Source organism: Protomyctophum bolini (assembly GCF_963924005.1).
Source record: "Protomyctophum bolini genome assembly, chromosome: 4".
NCBI lineage: Eukaryota > Metazoa > Chordata > Actinopteri > Myctophiformes > Myctophidae > Protomyctophum > Protomyctophum bolini.
The window spans coordinates 38,480,651-38,501,308 of NC_137865.1; the positions used below are offsets into that span (position 1 = coordinate 38,480,651).

At 43.8% G+C, this 20,658-nt stretch overlaps 1 protein-coding gene across 4 annotated transcripts in view; it reads right to left on the minus strand.

The window, feature by feature from the left end:
- LOC308314002 (GRAM domain-containing protein 2A-like) overlaps window positions 1-20,658 on the minus strand; it is a 48,237-nt gene that overhangs the window by 14,620 nt on the left and 12,959 nt on the right. For all 4 annotated transcript variants that reach the window (XM_080761363.1, XM_080761362.1, XM_080761361.1 and 1 more), the window contains exons 2-3: window positions 15,561-15,683; window positions 6,363-6,420 (exon numbers count right to left, since the gene is read on the minus strand). In XM_080761363.1, coding sequence (XP_080617489.1) covers window positions 6,363-6,420; window positions 15,561-15,676 — 174 coding nt within the window. In that variant the 5' untranslated portion in view covers window positions 15,677-15,683. The remainder of the gene's footprint in view (window positions 1-6,362; window positions 6,421-15,560; window positions 15,684-20,658) is intronic.

A 20,658-nucleotide genomic window follows, 5' to 3' on the forward strand; every position in this document is an offset into this window, starting at 1 on the left:
CGAAGATTGTGGAACAGTTGTCTGGCTACACGAGACTACTGGGACATAGAACAGCAGACGGCTACTTCCTGTCTGCTCCGAGACAAACACACAACAGACTTGATGAAGAATTGATTCCCCACAGCTCTGATTAGATGCAGTGATAGGACTAGGGCTTCAGAGGGTCTAAAAGATGGAACTCCCTACCTTTACATCTATGGCAATTGTCTTTTCATCAATTCAAGAAGGTTCTAAAATCACTTCTCCTAACCACCAAGTAATTCCCATACGGTCTGCTAAATTAGCCTGGTGTACTCAATGCGGTTTTATTGTCTGACTTCTGTCTATTGTGCTTTATTTCTTGTTATACAGTACATTTCCGTCCTCTCACGGTCCCTGTATTTTATCTGTATTCTAATGTTTAAGATCTGCATGTTCAATATGATTGTTTTTTCTTTAAACAAACCAAAACAACTATGAATGTATAAACATGCCTGGAGAAGGCACTTGCAAGCCCCTGGAGGGGGAGGCTTTCTCCTTCACATTTTTATTGACCTTGTGTATCATTTCCGAAATATTTTTGTAAGTGAAAATAAACAAACAAACAAACAAAGACTAGCAGCCCAGTCCAGACAGCAGCTTCCTCTTTGTCCAGACTAAACAGACAACACCCTGAACGCCTCTGAACCTGCTACAGTACAGAAGGTAGGCACGCACGCATCCATGCACGCACACACGCACCCACACATCCGCACGAACCCACGTGCACACGCACACACACACACACACACACACACACACACACACACACACACACACACACACACACACACACACACACACACACACACACACACACACACACACACACACACACACACACACACACAGTGGTGGGAAAAAAGTACTAACATTTCTTTACTTAAGTATAAGTTGAGTAAATGTACTCAGTTACTTTCCACCGCTGTATACAGTGTGCGCACACACACACACACACACACACACACACACACACACACACACACACACAAGCATACAGTAACAAAGAAACACAGAAAAAACACAATGTGTATGTAACCACACACGTGTGCGCACGTGCACAAAAGTACTACTTTATGCACCCTTGGGTGGAGTGGGACGTGTGTGTCATATTCAAACCCACTGGGTCATTATTTTTATTATTACACACACTATGCAAATGTGTTTAAATTACTGGCAAACTAGGCTCAACATGAAAGACAAGCTTCTCATCTCCACACATAATCATAAGAGCCATGTAAGCCAGTGGTTAAATATGTATAAGATAGGCCATTTTTCTGTTCCTATTTTGGCCGTTTATAATTTGTCATACAACTAATAGAAAAGAAAAAGAAAAAAGAAAATAGCATATCTTAATTTTTACATCTTTAGGGCCTTGCAAACGTGACGTGAGGAACGCAGGCGTTGTTGCCTGGATCAACACAGGTCTCCTCCAGGTCTGTTGAAGAGGGGCACAACAACGCAAGCGTAAAAAAAAAGCTAAACAGAATCCAGGTCTGGTGAGTCGCGGGCGTGTGCACGTAACGAGTACGTGCGCAACAAATTCACGGGACCGCGTTCACATAAATACGCTTGCGTTGTCGCACCGCGACTCCTCCGAGCAAAAACGCAGGTCTCATTGAAAATTAACTACAGTATAGGCGCATTTTATCGCTCCCCGTTTGCAAGGCCCTTTAGTCTTAAGCTCCGTTCACACTGAAGAAGCAGAAGCTAGCTTCTGCTTCGTGGTCCCATGTTATCTCTATGCAGAACAGCTTCTGCGTTTAAAAGCTGGAAGAATAGCTTTTTTTTGTTTTTGCGTTTTTTTTTTCTCACCGAACCTTAACTTTAAAGCAGCTTTTAAAAGCTGGAGCTTTAAAAACCTGCGTGTAGCCAATCAGAGCACAGCGTGGTTTGAGGAGGCGGAGTTGAGCTCATTTTACGAAACCAAAAAGCTTTGGAAAAGCTGTCCGAGCCAATTGTCCGCATTAAAAAATAAACTTTTTAAATATGGGCTGTATATGAAATATGAATGGATATTTGGCAAGACCATAGCATATTTAGTGATAGAAATTAGTTTATATGAGAAAGTTTATATGAGAAACAAGTTGTCGAAGCGGTGAAAACAGGTTGTGTTCCGTGTTCCGTCGCGAGTGTCACGTTTCTGGGGACAAGTGATCGTGCATTCACCCCCCCCTCCGGTTCTCATCGAAGCTATGGATGGACTACTGAACTGAACTCTCCAGAACGCTATCCGTCGCTTGTGGACTGTTTGTGGACTAAACAGTGCACACACACACGGTTGATAAATTAGCAGATATAGATAGATAGACAAACAACTAAACAATATAGTTGTGTCGGAGTTTTCCCCAAAACCTTCCCCGAGAAGAGTGGAGGAGCAGCCCGCTCTCAGCGCGTTTCTGTGCCGGTCCTCGTGTGTTTTGCTGGACGTTTCCTCGCACTAAAATTAATTGCCCTTGTCGCGGGACCTCGCCCTGAGCACAGGGAGTTGACCACTGGTGTACGCTCCTCGACACCCAGTCTCAATTTAGGGGGTCCTCCGCGGGCCGGGCCACAGGGTCCAGAAGTCGGTCCACTTTCGCTCGAGGTTTCTCCTCGACGACGGGGTCTGGCCGCAGGTCACCCGAGGCACTATCACCGTGGTACAGTGGCGCTAGTAATGTACTACAGGAGTGGGGCCTTGATCATACCTTATATCAGTTGTATGTACCCCCTCTATTTATGCAATATGTTGCCCATGTTTTGTGATTGGTTTGCTGCGTTCTGAATCGATAAACCAATCGCATATAAGATTTATTTGAGGGAATCATTTAAATTGGTCTATTGCGTTCATGTAGGCCTATCGATGAACCTCATACCAAAAGTTGAAAGATAGTAGATAGCCTATATTTATAGATAGATAGAACACGTGTGTGTGTGTGTGTGTGTGTGTGTGTGTGTGTGTGTGTGCGTGTGTGTGTGTGTGTGTGTGTGTGTGTGAGAGATATTGAGCACCGTGGAGGAGCCGACACGGGGCTCACTTGCGAGCCAGTTCTCTCTCAGTGCCCCTGCAGTAATTACCCCCTCCCGGTTCCCACCGAGGTGAACAACTGAACCCCGTAGCTGTCTCTGACCGTGGACTAAACACACACACGGTTTATAAATGAGCATATATATATATATATAGTCTATAGACAAAGAACTAAAGTCCAGAGTCCCCAGCGCGTCGTATGCACCGCGCGTGTGTGTGTGTGTGTGTGTGTGTGTGTGTGTGTGTGTGTGCGCGAGAGAGATCAATAATTAATAGCCTTTATTATAAAGGCTATTAATTATTGATCTCTCTATGCACATGCATATCATACAACTGATATAAAGTTTATATCAGTAAACGGTGAGGGTCCGTGGGGGTGGTGGAGGAGCGGTCTCCTACTGCCACATATAGCCAACCGAGGTCAGTGACAGACAGACAGCGCCGAGATAGGGGCTCACTTCCACGGGAGACTTGGGACTGAATGTCCGGAAACCGCACGTAAACATAAGCTGTTTTAATTGCTTTTACGACGTGCTGGATATATACAATTGTATTTCTACGGTATGCTCTTTCTAAATCAACATTAACATTACATACAGAGCCGCCATTTAAAAAAATGCCCGGAGGGTTTCGCTCGTGGCCAGCTGGGGGAGAGGAGAGCGGAGTGGGGGGGAGACATGAGCGCTGAAGACGGGGAGGATTGAGATCCAGTGTTGCCAACTCTCCAGTGACGGAAGTAGCTAGTGGCTCCTCGAAAAGTAGCTAAAAGTCGCCAGGGGTGGGATATGCGCGCGCGTAGCGCGCGCCGCCCCTAGCGACTTTTTTGCGTCCCTAGCGACTTTTAGGAGCCCCTAGCAACGAAAATATGTAGCCAGCCCAGAAAAACATTTGTCATTTATGTGCACTTAGTTTGTATCATCTCTTCATTTGATAACACATCGTTTAAACTCATTGTAATATAAAAAAAACATACCTCAATTCAACTAATGTTTAGAACGCTATTTTGTTCCGATCCATACAGGAATTAGAAGGTTAATACTTTATGCATCCGAGTGTGTATTTTATTTTTACTAGCAGACTAAACTGAGCTGCCAGTACTTCCTCCTTTCTTGCTCTGTCGAGCTCGAGGGGCGCGTTCGGAAATACCGTACCGGAGCGCACTCGCCTAGGCAGAGCAAGAAAGGAGGAAGCACTGGTAGACGTCTGTGCAGTGTGCACATAACCGAGCCGAGGAAGCCACTGAGCCTGCTGTGACCTGTGAGCCAGACCAGACGCGCCGACCACTTTTAGTTTTGCCAATTTAGCGGATTTGAGGCTGAGAAAAAAAAAAATGATTTTATCTCTGGCGCATATCTGGCGCCTGTCAACACGATTTGTCCCCAATTCACCAGGGGAAAAAAGCTAGATTTCTCGCCAGAAGCTTTTCACTAATTCAGTCGCTAGGGGGGTCTGGAAAGAAGCTAAATATGACGACAAATCCGCTAAGTTGGCAACACTGTTGAGATCCGGTCCGTTCGGTTATTTACAAACAAGTTTACCAAGATTATATTATTTATTCATCGATGAATGGTTATGATGTAACTAAATATATAATTATTTCTCCTCTACAGTCGCTATTTTACATTTTAGACTTTCAAATGCGCATCTGCTCAAACTGCCCGTCTCTCGTCTCAAAGCCAGACAGCCAGTCCAGGCAGCTTGAGTGACAGGTACCTTGTACACGCCCACTTTCTCAAAAAAAAGCTGCGTTTTCCAGAGTTTTGCTTTTGCTTTTTAAAGCAGCTTCTTCAATGTGAATGGGGCTTTAGTCTTTTGAATAACACACCATTTTAGTTTTAGTCCTATTTAGCCATCTGAAATTGTCTTAATCTAGTCTTAGTCGACTAAATATCAAAAACCTGTTATGAACACCATTTAGTTTCAGTAGAGGCAAATATTGTACTTGCACTATACACTGATGCCACTACTTTTGTACTTTCACTCAAGTACAGTAATTCCCGAGTCCCGACTATTACTTGCAACTGAGTATTTCTACATTGCAGCATTGACACTTTCACTCAAGTAAGAAATGAGTACTTTATGTGTACTTTTTCCACCGCTGCGGCTAATGACCACACGCAGGTCCATGCGGCACTTTAACATGACGTCGTGTTGCCTCAACCGAACCGTGTAAAAGACAAACACACACACGTCTGTGTCATTAACGCCTTCGCCTGCAGCTGAGTCATCTTCACAGCTAACACCTCAGAGACATCACTCGAAAACACACTGAGGTTGCACGCAGCGTCCAAAATAACCCTTTTCTAGTGTGAACCATGACTCATCTGTGATGCTGCCTGCATATTATATATAACAATATACATCTGCTGGGAGAAAAATACTCACTCTAGTAACTAGTCTAACACGATTTAGCCTGCTCCAGCCAGCCAGTGTGATTTCTGGTCTAGAGTGGCGCATACAAATTTACCCCATGCCCCCCAAGGGCCTTAAGTTTGGCATGCAGGGAAGGGACTACAGACTGAAACAATTCTAGCAAGAAAATTAGTTAAAGCACTATGTATTAGTAATAATGTGTAATTAGCCATTATTAACCATTATTTTAAACTTTACCTATTGAAAAATAGCAGATATACAAGCTCATAGCGCGGCACCGAGTGCCGGACTACGAGCTTGTAGATCTGCTATTATTTTTAAATCGTGAAATGTGGCGTGAATCTTTGAATACATATTCTTTCACAGCGAAACATTTCAAAACTTTGCGTCTGGGGGGGGGGGGGGGTCTCTGCTGGTACAAATAATTTTCAGATGGGGGTCGACGGCCAAATACATATCATTGAAAAAGTTTGAGCACCACTGATATAGAAACATAGGTTTTTCAGAAAACTGTATATAGGATTTAGAAGACATTTGTAGAATCTGGTCACAGGTCATAATGGGTTAATAGGTTGCACTGGTTTGATATAACTTTGCCGTTTTTTATTTGCACTCACTCACGTTCTGTACGTATGTGTGTGTATACTGTATACACTATACAGTATACTGGTATGTACTACATACTGACTTAGGGCCATAGACTTCTTTGCCCCTATTTTAGTTTTTTACTATTTTGCAAAAGGTTTTATATTGTTCAACAGTTCTGCAGGTGTAATGATTGACTGCTCTGTCTCTCTGTGTGTCTTCTGACTAGAACACTAATTTTATACATTTGAGTTCAATTTAGAATCCATATTTATAATCTTTGTCACATTTCTGTGTTGCTGGTGCCAAGGTTTTAATGAGTTCTGATGAGTGATCGTGTGTGTGCCTATGTGTGTCCATGTGCAGGAGTACTCACTGATCCTCGATAGCACTTCTTAACATCCTCATAAGACAGGTCATCTATTAGCTGGAGCCTGAGGACGGACACACACACACACACACACACACACACACACACACACACACACACACACACACACACACACACACACACACACACACACACACACACACACACACACACACACACACACACACACACACACACACACACACACACACACACACACACACACACACACACACACACACACACACACACACACACACACACACACACAAAACCAATGTTATTTATTTCATTCTCTTATCAAATATATCCTCTCTGGAGTACAAAGACACACACCCTATATTTCACACGCACGCAAGCACGCACGCACAGACACACACCCCGGGAAGTTCATCGTGTGTGGATGGATAGAAAGGCTTTCAGGAATATGAAAATTATGCAAAACCATTTTGTAAAAGCACCAACTGAAGGAAACACGGTGGGCATACAGAAAGCTCAGCAGCATTAAATAGAGAGGTGGAAGGTGGAAGAGTGGTGGAAGGGAACTAAGTACTGTACTGTAATTTTGAGGTATTTGTACTTTACTTGAGTATTTCCAATTTCCAATACTTTTTTATAGTCCACTACATCTCGAATAGGAGATCTACAAGCTCACAATGCGTTGGATGCTTGTAGATCTGCTATTTTCAAAAAGAAATATATATATAATTTGAAAACTTGAAATGGGACGTTCTGCATCATGAGTACTTTTACTTTTGGTACTTAAAGTACATTTTGATGCCAATATTTTTGCACTTTTGCTCAGATAATTTTAGAGTTCCTGACTTTTACTTGCAACAGAGTATTTTTAAATTGCAGCATTGATACTTTAACTCAAGTAAAAGATGTGGGTTTGTTAGATCCACCATGGTGCTGTTAATAGTCACCTTCAGGAGGCGCTGCATACAACTGGACATCAGTTGGCTCAACAGTGCCTGGCAGGTGGGCACGCCAACACAAGTAAACAACTGACTGGCACTGTGCCACTTGGAAACACGAAGAGGTAACCTTGTGGCATTGCCACGAGGTGGCATTGCCACGAGCATGCCATTACATGCTTTTCACTCTGTAAGAGGACCATAGAAAGCATGTTCTTTGCAAACCATTTTTTCCACCCAGTGTCAATTATCTAATGTAATCCTGGGCACTACACTTCCTCTGCCAACCTGGGGGTCAGCGGACTAACCTCATGTCTCCTTCTATGCATGAGGAGTCCAAGCTGCTTCTTTTCACCTGACGGGGGAGTTTCCCCAGTCGGACGTAGCGTGTGAAAGGAACACGTTATTCCGACCAGTTCCTTTCCCCTCCATCAGGCGCCCCGGTTGGCCAGGGGGAGGTAGAGACCAGGATTACTGCATGTTTTTTGTGAGGGTACCTACCCTAGGGGACACGGGGAGAACATGCAGACTCCACACAGAAAGGCCCTTTCACCAACCCCACCTCAGGTATGGGCACTGATGACGCGGAGGAGAGAACACGTCCACAGCGTGAATCAAACCCAGGACCTTCTAGCTGTGAGGCGACAGCACTATCGACTATGCCACCGTGCAAAAGCATGTTGGCCTTGGCATACAGTATATTATTTCGTTGGATGTCACTGTCATCAAAATTCCTCCTGGCTGCCTGTTAGTTTTAGGATTCATTTCAAAAATGTAATTACCACTTTTAAGGCCGTGGCATGGCTTGGCCCCCAGCTACATTAAACATATGCTGGAGCCTCATAGGCCAACGCGCAGCCTTAGATTGGAAAACAAGGCTCTCCTGGAAGTTCCGGTTACCCAGCTTGTCCCCATGGGTGACCGGGCTTTCTCAGCCCGGGCACCTAAGCTTTGGAATGCCCTGCCAGAGGCCCTAGTAAGAAATATAAGCTTACTGTGTTCTTTTAAATCACAATGCAAGAATGAATGAATCAGTGATTCTGAAAGCCATAGAGGTGTTTTGCATGTAAACAACTGTTGTGAAAAAAAGCACCTGCTGCAAAGGTGATATTCATGCATTTAACGGTTAAGTAAAAGTGATCCTTAGAATCTGCATATGTAAACATGGTATTAAATCTTTAGGTTAAGATTAATTACAGTGGAAACCTTTTGCGTAAAGGCCAGTCCACTCCAATGATTCGCAACGCAACTACGGTATTTGCAACTGCAATACTTGCAACTAACTCGCAAACTTTCCCCAAAGCCACCTGCAACTGGTCATTCCAGACCACTGCAATGTCTTGCAACTGGTTGCGAGTTTTGTGACTAGTTGCATTGGTGTGGAATGGCCTCAACAGCTTTCATGAAAACAGAAGTACGCCTTGTGCAATGTGTAATGGTGTAATGAGAGGAGTTAGTGAGCTCAGTTGAATAAGTGAGTTTGTTCACATGAGCTGCTGAGCTGCTAGCATGTTTTTCAAACAAACACAGCCGCACGCACACACACGCATGCACTCACGCATGAACGCACGCAGGGACGAATGGAAGCAAGCACACACGCACACACACACGCACGCACACACACCTCATTGGGAGCCGTTCCTATTCAGTAGGTCATGAGAGGCCCTGCTCAGTGGACTGTAGGTCCATTCACTGTGTGGTCCACATTCACTGTTTGTTTATACCTCTGGACGATACAGCTAAATACAAACACACATGCATGCTTGCGTGCATGTCAGTCATCAGTGATCCTATTCCAGTATCCAACAGTTTTTAATTACAGGCCAGTCAACAGCCAGTTGACAGTTGCCAACCCAGCCTGTAGAAGTCGTTAGCGACCGCGACAATGATTGCCTTCCCCACAGTGTTAATTTTTTTCTGCAAATGTCTTTGTGTCATCACTTACAATTCCACATGTTTAACCTGTATCTTGACTGCTTTTTTTTTTTTAGATTTGTTTTTGGACTTTTTGCCTTTATTGTTAGTATCAACTATCAAGTGAAGATAGACAGGAAAGAGGGAGAGAGAGAAGGGGAGAGACGTGCAGCAAAGGTCGTCAAGAATGGGACTCGAACACGCAACACACTGTCAGGCCAGAGCCTATATGTGGCATGCACCTGGACCACTTGGCCAGCGTGCGTTCTTTATCCTGATTGGATAAAATAGGTATCCCACTGATATAGAGCTTTTTAACACCTATTTTAACCAAAGAAAATCACTTACACTACCTTTAAACATTATTTAAATTTTTAGGTAAAGTAGCAGATACAAGCTCATAGCGCTGTTATTTTTAGGGGGGGGGGAAGCTTCTGGGGAGGTCCTTGGAAGAAAAATATTTTGAGATGGGGTTGGCGACCAAATAATATATATATTGTTGAGGCCCTTGACATGAAAAGGTTTGAGCACCATTGATATAGAAACATGGGTTTTAACTGTTAGGATTTAGAAGACATTTAGACAAATCTGGTCTCAGGTCTTAGCTTAAGAGGTTAGCACTGATTACATTGTATTGACACCTGCTGTTCATGCCATCTGCTCCCAGCTATGCCGTTGTTTACTCACAACACCACCTGCTGACATGCTGTCCATTTCTAAGTTTCTATTGTAGATTTGAATTTCTATTTCTTCAATTATGTTTTTTAATACTCTTTTCATTGGACTTTTTGTAACATGAAAATCACATCATGGTATATAATAACCAACTAATGTCAGCCCATTCTGGACGGGAACGCCTTTTGGTGTTTTAACTAAGCATTATGTTATACTTTAGCTATTTAAAAATAGCAGATCTACAAGCTCATAGCGCGCCACCGAGCCTCTTCTTAATCCCTCTTAATTTCCGTAAACAACCACATTATGGTACATTGATCACAAATTATGAGAAATACAAAGTAACCTTTTTTATTTTTAAGCTTTCAGCTTCTATTTTTTCAAATAATATGTTGCATTTAGGCTCATATACGTTGCACTACACATCTTCGATAATGCTTTGACACAGAGTAACAGTACCAGACTATAATGAACCAATAAACTGATTCTCTCTCTCTCTCACCCCCTGCGGTGACAGACCCCTCCCCAACTCACTCACTCTCATTGCATAACGAGGTCTCTGCAAACGTGAGGCTGAGCTGCACGTGTTGCACTTCAGTACACGCTTGTACGTGCACGTGCACTCTCGCACGCACGCACGCACACAGGCGTGCGCGCACGGACGCACGCACGCACACAGCATTGTGTGGGATCCAGCCCCTCCAATCTTCCTCCTCCTGTAGCTTGTTCTGTACGTGAGAGGAATAACAGGGCAGTGTGTGTGTGTGTGTGTGTGTGTGTGTGTGTGTGTGTGTGTGTGTGTGTGAGAGAGAGAGAGTGATGGAGAGTTGGTGAGGGGGCTATGGTGTCTGCTGAGCATTGGCAGTTAGGTCAGACTGTTGGAGAAAAGTCCATTTACGGCCTGGTGCAAAGGGCACGCGTTTGTGTGTGCGTGTGTGTGTGTGTGTGTGTGTGTGTGCGCGTGTGCGTGTTGAAGTGCACCATCCTCTATCCTACACTTGTTGTTCTAGCAGCATCTCTGCTCCTTGTTACTAGTGGTGGGAATTCCATCCGTCGTTTCAGTGACTCTTTTCGCTCGTGTTCACCAAAAAGGATTAGTTCCAGTGATTCGTTCACCGATCTGCGCTTCCACCCGCCTCGTGTAGTTCAGTCCAATGACAGTATACGTACTGTGTGGAGAATGGAGAATGCACGGTATAATGGCAGATATAGATGACACAATAATAATGTGACCGCCGTTGGCTTTGTACTCGCAATGTGTGTGTGTCTGTGTGTGTGTGTGTGTGTGAGTGAATTCCAACCGTCCCCTCTGAGGTCTCTCATGCTCCACTCTGCTTTCATCTATGGCCAAACAGCACAATTAACTCATCACAACACACACACACACACGTACACGCACGCACATACACACACGTGCACGGCACTGCACGCACATACACACGCACGCGCGCACACGCACGCACGCACACACACGTTCGTTAACAAGGAACGAGGAAGTGTGTGTCCAGTGAGACAGCAGGACATGGAGCAGAAAGGGGGATGTCTGTGATGTGTGTTGTGTTGTGGTGTGTGTGTGTGTGTGTGTGTGTGTGTGTGTGTGTGTGTGTGTGTGTGTGTGTGTGTGTGTGTGTGTGTGTGTGTGTGTGTGTGTGTGTGTGTGTGTGTGTGTGTGTGTGTGTGTGGTCGCCATCCAAGTAAATGATAACATAATACGTCATCTGGCTGATATAAATACTGATCTCGATGCGCCCCTCACTTCACACAAGTGTGATTTTTATTATAATTATTTTATTATAATATATAAGATCAAACACGCGTTGTGTACTGTACTTTCTTTGTCAATAATGCCATTTTTTGAGTGGTGCAACCACTCCAAGGAACAGCAATGTCCGTGTTCACCTATGTGTATCTGTCTGTGTTGGTTAATGAGCACCAGTATATGACTATGAGTAACAGTAGGGGCGCTGTTGTGCCAGAAACAGAGAGAGGGATAGTGCTGCACTGTTGCCTGCTAATGAGAGAGAGAGGTCAACATCGGCAGATACCGACATCGGCAGATACCGACATGATGACAGATTAATTGCCAATCACTAAACAGGACCCTATACTGTATCTCACAGCAAATGCCCAGAGGACTTCTTCTGACCCCATTGATTCTCTGTTGATTCTGTTGGCCCTTGATTTATTTATTACACAGTATTACTAATACGAGTATACTAATACATAGTTAAACAATAAACCTCTGCCAGGCCGATGGCTTCACCATAAAAGTGGGCTGACAATGTTATCGCAAGAAAAGAGGAAATGACCTACATAGATCTTTGTACTGGATCTGGATCTCCTCACTGGAGTGGTCAGTTGGAATACATTGAGGAATCCAATGTCACTTTGACTATGCGTGCACCTCATGGTATACCACAGACATCCCAAAACAAACTGGTCAGGCTACTGCTTGGCCTTCCATCTAGAATCCATAGGACAACTTTAGTTTGTTTCAACCATGGTTCATGTTTTTGGTTGATATTAGCTAAAGTAAAAGATGAGTATTCATTTCTTTTCATTTGCTGCTTTGTTTAGTTTTAGCGATTCTAGCTATTTTTTTACAAAATGTCATGGCGATTTCTTTATTATCATTACTTGCGCGAGCAGAGCGTGCAAGTACTGTAATCGGCTGCGTATGTCGGTGGCCATTCAGACCCTCAGGAACCCAGGGACACACATAGCTATAGGAGTGGTTGCACCACTCAAAAACAGGGATGTGGGCAGGGAAACACACCTACCTTCTATGATGTCACTGAGCATCCTGAAGGTACCCGAGGACCCACCCACCTCAGACATCAGCACAGCAACATTATGAAAATCCCAATAATTACAATAGTTTGTGTGAAATTCACCCAACGTTGGTGTTGTAGGGCTAAAAACGTGGGAACTGCCTTCTCTCCTGTTAAGCATGAGGTAGGGGGGAAATACAGCTGTGCCATTTCACAGTTGAGTTATCAGCCCCTCCCTGTGAACTGTAATCCAGTGTTTGGTGCTGCTCTGATGAGCAGAGAGCAGGCCTGTCCACACCTGCCCCAGACAGACAGCAAGACAGCAGACAAACACCTAGGCCTATATACTGCACATACTTTTCACATCAAGGTCCATTATTTATTTGGCATTTGGAGAGATGACAGGCAAACGTTCAAAATAACAATTCTTCAACAGGCATTGACACTAAGGGTTGCCCACCTGCCCCTGGCAGGTAAATAAAACATTCGGGCAGGTGGAGTCTGCTCTCAGGTTGCCCGACTCGGGCAGACCGGTTAAGTGCAAATTTGAAGGTACACAACCGTCTATAAGTATAAACACAACACCAGATATCTGTCTAAACACCTAAATGTGGCCAGAGTCTTCTGCTCTGTGGAATGCAAAACAATATTTACCTATAATGTGCTGTTTTCACTGTCTGTTGCTACACTGTTAAAAAAGATCGACCGAGACTGACGCGGTCGTAGGGCGAGTCACCAGACCTGAATCGCCAGAACATATTTTATTAATGGGCGTGGCTAGTGATTCAGAGCTGGGGCCAGGCTAAGCTATTTGGGTATTACTATTTTGCCTAAAATTTGAGGTATATTTTTCATTACACCGCTCCATGAAAGTAAAAAAACTTTTCAGAGATTTAAAGAAAGTTTGAGATTAATGAGGCCCCGTTGGATTAAATCAGGGGTTTTCAACTGATTATGAACCAGGGACCACCACCCTGACTGAGAATCAACCTGGGGACCACCACCCTGACTGAGAATCAACCTGGGGACCACCATCCTGACTAAGAATCAACCTGGGGACCACCACCCTGACTGAGAATCAACCTGGGGACCACCACCCTGACTGAGAATCAACCTGGGGACCACCACCCTGAATGAGAATCAACCTGGGGACCACCACTCTGACTGAGAATCAACCTGGGGACCACCACCCTGACTGAGAATCAACCTGGGGACCACCATCCTGACTGAGAATCAACCTGGGGACCACCATCCTGACTGAGAATCAACCTGGGGACCACCACTCTGACTGAGAATCAACCTGGGGACCACCATCCTGACTGAGAATCAACCTGGGGACCACCATCCTGACTGAGAATCAACCTGGGGACCACCATCCTGACTGAGAATCAACCTGGGGACCACCACCCTGACTGAGAATCAACCTGGGGACCACCACCCTGACTGAGAATCAACCTGGGGACCACCACCCTGAATGAGAATCAACCTGGGGACCACCACTCTGACTGAGAATCAACCTGGGGACCACCATCCTGACTAAGAATCAACCTGGGGACCACCATCCTGACTAAGAATCAACCTGGGGACCACCACCCTGACTGAGAATCAACCTGGGGACCACCACCCTGACTGAGAATCAACCTGGGGACCACCACCCTGAATGAGAATCAACCTGGGGACCACCACTCTGACTGAGAATCAACCTGGGGACCACCACCCTGACTGAGAATCAACCTGGGGACCACCATCCTGACTGAGAATCAACCTGGGGACCACCATCCTGACTGAGAATCAACCTGGGGACCACCACTCTGACTGAGAATCAACCTGGGGACCACCATCCTGACTGAGAATCAACCTGGGGACCACCATCCTGACTGAGAATCAACCTGGGGACCACCATCCTGACTGAGAATCAACCTGGGGACCACCACCCTGACTGAGAATCAACCTGGGGACCACCACCCTGAATGAGAATCAACCTGGGGACCACCACTCTGACTGAGAATCAACCTGGGGACCACCACCCTGACTGAGAATCAACCTGGGGACCACCATCCTGACTGAGAATCAACCTGGGGACCACCATCCTGACTGAGAATCAACCTGGGGACCACCACTCTGACTGAGAATCAACCTGGGGACCACCATCCTGACTGAGAATCAACCTGGGGACCACCATCCTGACTGAGAATCAACCTGGGGACCACCATCCTGACTGAGAATCAACCTGGGGACCACCACCCTGACTGAGAATCAACCTGGGGACCACCACCCTGACTGAGAATCAACCTGGGGACCACCATCCTGACTGAGAATCAACCTGGGGACCACCATCCTGACTGAGAGGGGACCACCACTCTGACTGAGAATCAACCTGGGGACCACCATCCTGACTGAGAATCAACCTGGGGACCACCACCCTGACTGAGAATCAACCTGGGGACCACCACCCTGACTGAGGCTCGTGTTACATCCGTGGTGCATTCTGAGCAGCTGATCGATGTAAATATTATTTGAGAGGGAATGGATGCTTGGTAGTTTGGACTTTGGATAGATCTCTTGACTAGTAGCAAGTATATGCTGCGTTTATGTCATTCACACCATGGCCATGGCTACATACACCCCCCCACCCCTCTTATCTAATCTTTTTTGCAGATCCGCACTGATCTCATAAAAAGTCCTCAAGACGGAAATCCGCCCCCAGGACGGAGAACTTTAAGCCCTGTACATAGCACGTTTTTTTCCCCACTGCTGGGGAGGGATTATACAAAGTAGATTCCTGTGACATCAGTATTTACATCAAAACCCAGATATGAAGAGAAGGCCTGATTGTTCAAAACTGGGTGTTTGTGGGAATAGAAGACACGAAGGTCCCTTTAAGTAAAGAATACCACCACTGGTACAACGAGGGGGCCATTCCTCACCTGAAGTATGGAGGGAAGTGTCCGTCGTCCTCCCTGGACGCCTCCACCAGTTCCTGGGGGGGCGGGGCCACACTGATGTCATCACCCTGCTCCGGATGCTCCGTCATCATCATCATCGTGAGCCTAAGGTTGAGGCACAAATTAATTAAAAACCCATTCTGGACGGGAACCCCTTTTGGTGTTTCAACTAAGCATTATGTTATACTTAAGCTATTGAAGAATAGCAGATCTACAAGCGACGTCAGGCCTAAATGGGTTAAGCACTGAGTAAACACCACCCTCAACAACGCATGACTTTGTGACACGTTGTACAGATGTGATCTTGTAGATCAGCTATTTTACTACCTTTTACTACTACTTGGTATATTTCAGTTATTTGTCATATCTGCCCTTTTATTACGAAGCCTAAAAGGCAAACAGAAATGTAATTTCTATTCATATTCATTAAATTAAATCGTTAATCACAATTATTTGTGCGGCAATTATTCATCAACTTAATTGCGTAATCGTGAGTGCCCTGCTACCGATTATTATTATTATTTGGGATTATTCTATCGAATATCATTTCAATTCACCATTTGTCAGCCTTCTGATTGGTCCCTGACTGACTAACCAACCAGCAGGCTCTTTCTTGTCTTGTTGTACCGAGAGTACGAGCTAATGCCATCCGGTACGAGATATAGAACTCCACGGTATGTGTATAATAGATTTAAACACTCTTTTGTTCCCCTGTCAATCAAAATGCTGAATGCACTTAATTGACTAGTTGCACTTTATCAAGGGAATGTGTGCAATATCTCTGTTTTGTATGTTGGGTGTTTCATGGTGTTTTTCCTTTTCTTATGTGTACGTGTCTGTTATTTGTATGCAGCTGTGACTCTGTCTCCAAGACAAATTTCTCCCAAGGGAGACAAATAAAGACAACCTTGAAACTTGAATTAGCTAAAACATTTTTGGAGAGAAAATAAACAAAAAACAAACATGACCATGCAGTCACCATGCTGCACCTGTTATGTTCCATTTTACTGACACCAAGTTAAACATAAGAATTGAATGCACAAATATCAATACGAAGCAACTGAAAAACCTGTTATTTCAATGGTAGTGGATGGAGAGAAAGGATTCTTGTCCAACAGAAATGGATGCAACGAGGGGCACAACCACGGACTTGACAAAGGGTGAATTGATCAAATAATTGAGACGGGTTTTCATATTTTTAAAAGCATACATATATCATCAACAAATTAATGCAAAACAATTCAGATATTTTTTCTAATGAACTAAATTGATTAGTCTTATATTACTCTTTCTAGGAACACACATAGAAGCAGAAAAGCATGACGATATCAGCCATTCATTCCACCCCATCCTGGAGTCTCGACCTTCCCCAGGTTTCTCTGCCCTTCTTACACATTCTCCCTTCCAGTCTCATGTCAATAAATCGTTTAAACTCTCAGTTGACTTGAGGTGTGGTATTTTTACTCGTGAATGTTTTACTGTCCATTAAATTAGATTAGACGTCCTAATCTCTAACATCAAATAAGTCTTGGTCGGGGCAATATATGCACACTGACACTAATACAACAACTGGTGACCTGTGGCTTTGAAACATTACTAAAACTATTTGTGTCACAGCAGCACTTTAAGGTGTCTCTTGAGTCTAATGACTCAGTCCCACCGTGCAGTGCCAGTGACCCTATATGTATGAAAATGTCACGTATATTCTCAGCATTCCTCACACCACTGATATGACACCAGTGAAGCCACAGTGCTTCATAGCTATCTGGAACGGGAGCTTCTGAATCAGTCTGGTAATGTGAGTCACACGTCTTGCATGGTTGGCCGACTCTTTGATGTCTGTGGATATCTTAATCTCCATATAATGATAACGTTTAACGAGGAGTTTAATGTCTCCCCGAGAAAGGACTCATTGAGGGAGCAGAAATTGTACTCCAATTGAGAGTCCCCATTATATAAACTTAATATAAATATAAATAAACTTTAATACATTTGTTTGGATGGACAGCGCCCATAGCGGTCAGGTTTCTGTTGCGCATTTACAATGGAGGGAAATCCAAGATGGATGCCAGATTCCGAGACATACTGGATTAAAATACATTTTTTATTGAAAACTACGGGCGTAATTGCTGAGCGTATACCCTTGCCGGACATGTGGGGCAGCAGGGAAAGCACCTTAGATTTTGCATTTGTACAAGTTAAGAGTTACTCTGAGGCACAGCTTTTCAGACAGCAACCCATGGGGCAAGGTTGCCTAGACTCTCGTAGAGAGTGATGACGTCAGAATCAATAAATATGTCTATGAGAGTCTAAATCTTAGGCTAGTGTGTGCTCAGCTCCGCTCTTGCTGCTGCCTGCCTACAGCCCCGTTGAAGAGCAGCACTCACTTCTCTTCATAATAATAATAATAATTGTACCACCTGTTATCTGACTAAAGTATTGATAACCTGCTTATAAGCACATGGGTGCCACACGAAAATGAACTGAAGTGGTTTCATAGGGTACACGAGAAAATAAATAGTCTAGTAAAATAATAATAAAACTGTACTATCGGTGCGCAAGTAATGTACTTGTGGCGTGCCCGCCCACCGGTAACACCGGTAACACCAGACACCGTGACATGTCTACTCTAGGTTGTATTGTCAAGAGGAATGTGTGAGACACTAGATTCAACAATACAAATTAATTTACGGCTGTTATCAAAGCAAACCTGGGCTTCCAAAACACCTCAACAGTGAAAAAGGCTGATCACCTCCATGCCACGCCCCATTGATTAAAAAAATTGTTCAAAAGTAGCCCAGACCAAGTATTGACTGCATACATTGATATACTTGACAGATGGTCGACATTTCTCGTTTAAAAAAATATTTTTTTAGTGGTCTCGTAAAATATTCTATTATTTTGAAACAGGATTGTTTTGATTTTCATGAGCTGTATGCCATAATCATCAAGATTAGAACAAAAAAAGTTTTAAATACTTCACTTTATGCCCAATGAATTGAGAATATATGAAAGTTTCACCTTTTGAATTATATTTGGGAAGAAAATTTACTTACACAATAAAGTGCTATACATGTAACAGGGTACCTGTACTGCAGGCTTAGGCAAGTCAGATTTAACTTTAATACCTTATATTTAATATTGTGAGCTTGTAGATCTGTTCAAGCTGTTACTTTGGGCGTTATTTGCAGATTCATCAAAATAACTACCAGAATCGGCCGATACTGATGTGTTTGCCGATTAATCACTAAAACAAACAATTGCTATAGTTGAAACCTGGCCATCAATCCCTATTTTTGGCAAATCCTAGGTGAAAAATCTATTAAAATTTGTATTATTACAAAATAAAATCTACAAGCTGATCTACGAGGTAGTACATCTTCTATTTTCAATATTATTGCATGACACCTGTCGTGGAAATTTAGGGATAAACATCTAATAATACTCCAAGTTACAGTTTGGTGCTGTTCGGTGCTGTTTGTTTATGATGTCACTGTCCCATTTGGTGAATGCCTTGAGGCTATATGTTGGGGGTTGTTTGTGTGGGACTGAGCTATAAAAGCTGTCGCCTTTTTGTTTCTCGGGGAGTCAGACTGGGATTCCATACATGAACAGGTCATGTAAGTCTTGTCTCCTTACTCGAGTAAAATCCTTATACTCCATAACTCTGGATTCTTGTGTTGCATCATTATATTATTATGAATTGCCTTTTGAGCATGTGTCCCACAGATTCCTTTACACACCGTTGTGCAACTAAGTATAAAATCATCATGATTAAGTAACTTTGATTCGTTGATGCATAACAGTAAAGTGATTATTCAATTAATCTAAAGAGTAATCGTTAGAATAATCACTTCGAGAGTTGGAGCCCTAATCAAAATAAGGCCTGGGTTGATATCATTACAGGTATGGGAATGGGCTTCCTGACATCATCACTGCATGTACTCAGACCAAACAGCCCCTGGCTCAGTGTTTGACTCACATTTGTTTATATTTGTTTATGTTGTTCCGCACTGCCACTCCCCCCCAGTAAAATATGTTGATATAAGGAAGGTGAGCTTAGGGTAGGCCCCTAAGTGAGATGGAACAGAGAAAGACTTGCTTTGTAAGGGAAGGTAGAACTGTCAACATACTAGCGTCATGTCCAGGGGGTGTACTTGGACATACTAGCGTCATGTGTGTCCAGGGGGTGTACTTGGACATATAGCGTCATGTCCAGGGGGTGTACTTTAAGTCCCTGCAACATACTAGCGTCATGTCCAGGGTGTGTACTTGGACATACTAGCGTCATGTCCAGGGGGTGTACATGGACATACTAGCGTCATGTCCAGGGGGTGTACTTGGACATACTAGCGTCATGTCCAGGGGGTGTACTTGGACATACTAGCGTCATGTCCAGGGGGTGTTCTTGGGCCTCATGGCTCGGCAAGGCTACTTACTTACTGATGAATTGGGCACTTCACCTTTGCAGAGGTCAAATTAAAATCCGATAAAATTTTCATTATTTGATTTATTGATTACTGGGGTGATTGATTCCCTGCCCTGCACTGTCCCACTGCATTGGATTCGGAAAGCAAATGGAATAATGGACATGGACACAATCCATCCCGGACCAGAGTTTTTCCTTCTTTTTTTTAAGGATTAATCCGTTTTTGGTTCATTGTTCTATACGTCGGAAAAGCTAGATTTCATCCAAATGGCTCTTTCCTCATAAAATGGTAAGAGTGATGTGATCAATATTATTATAAATTAATACCACGACACAAATGGAGGCATATAGGTGCTCATGCAGCGACATAAGGCACGATAGTCTATTTAAATAATTACATGAAACTTTAATTGGCTGACTCTGTCAATATGCTGAGCGACCTAATAATTCAGCTCATAGCAGCTCAACTACATAGCCTACAAAATAAATACAAAAACAAACCAGTGGAATTTGCATCAGCATAACATACGCTAAGCAGTTGATATATTTTTTTCTTTAGTTTTATGTATGTGTGTGTTGACAAATGCTGGGCACATAATTGATTCAGCATGAAGACTAAAGCATTCTAAATACATAATACGCATGCCTTGA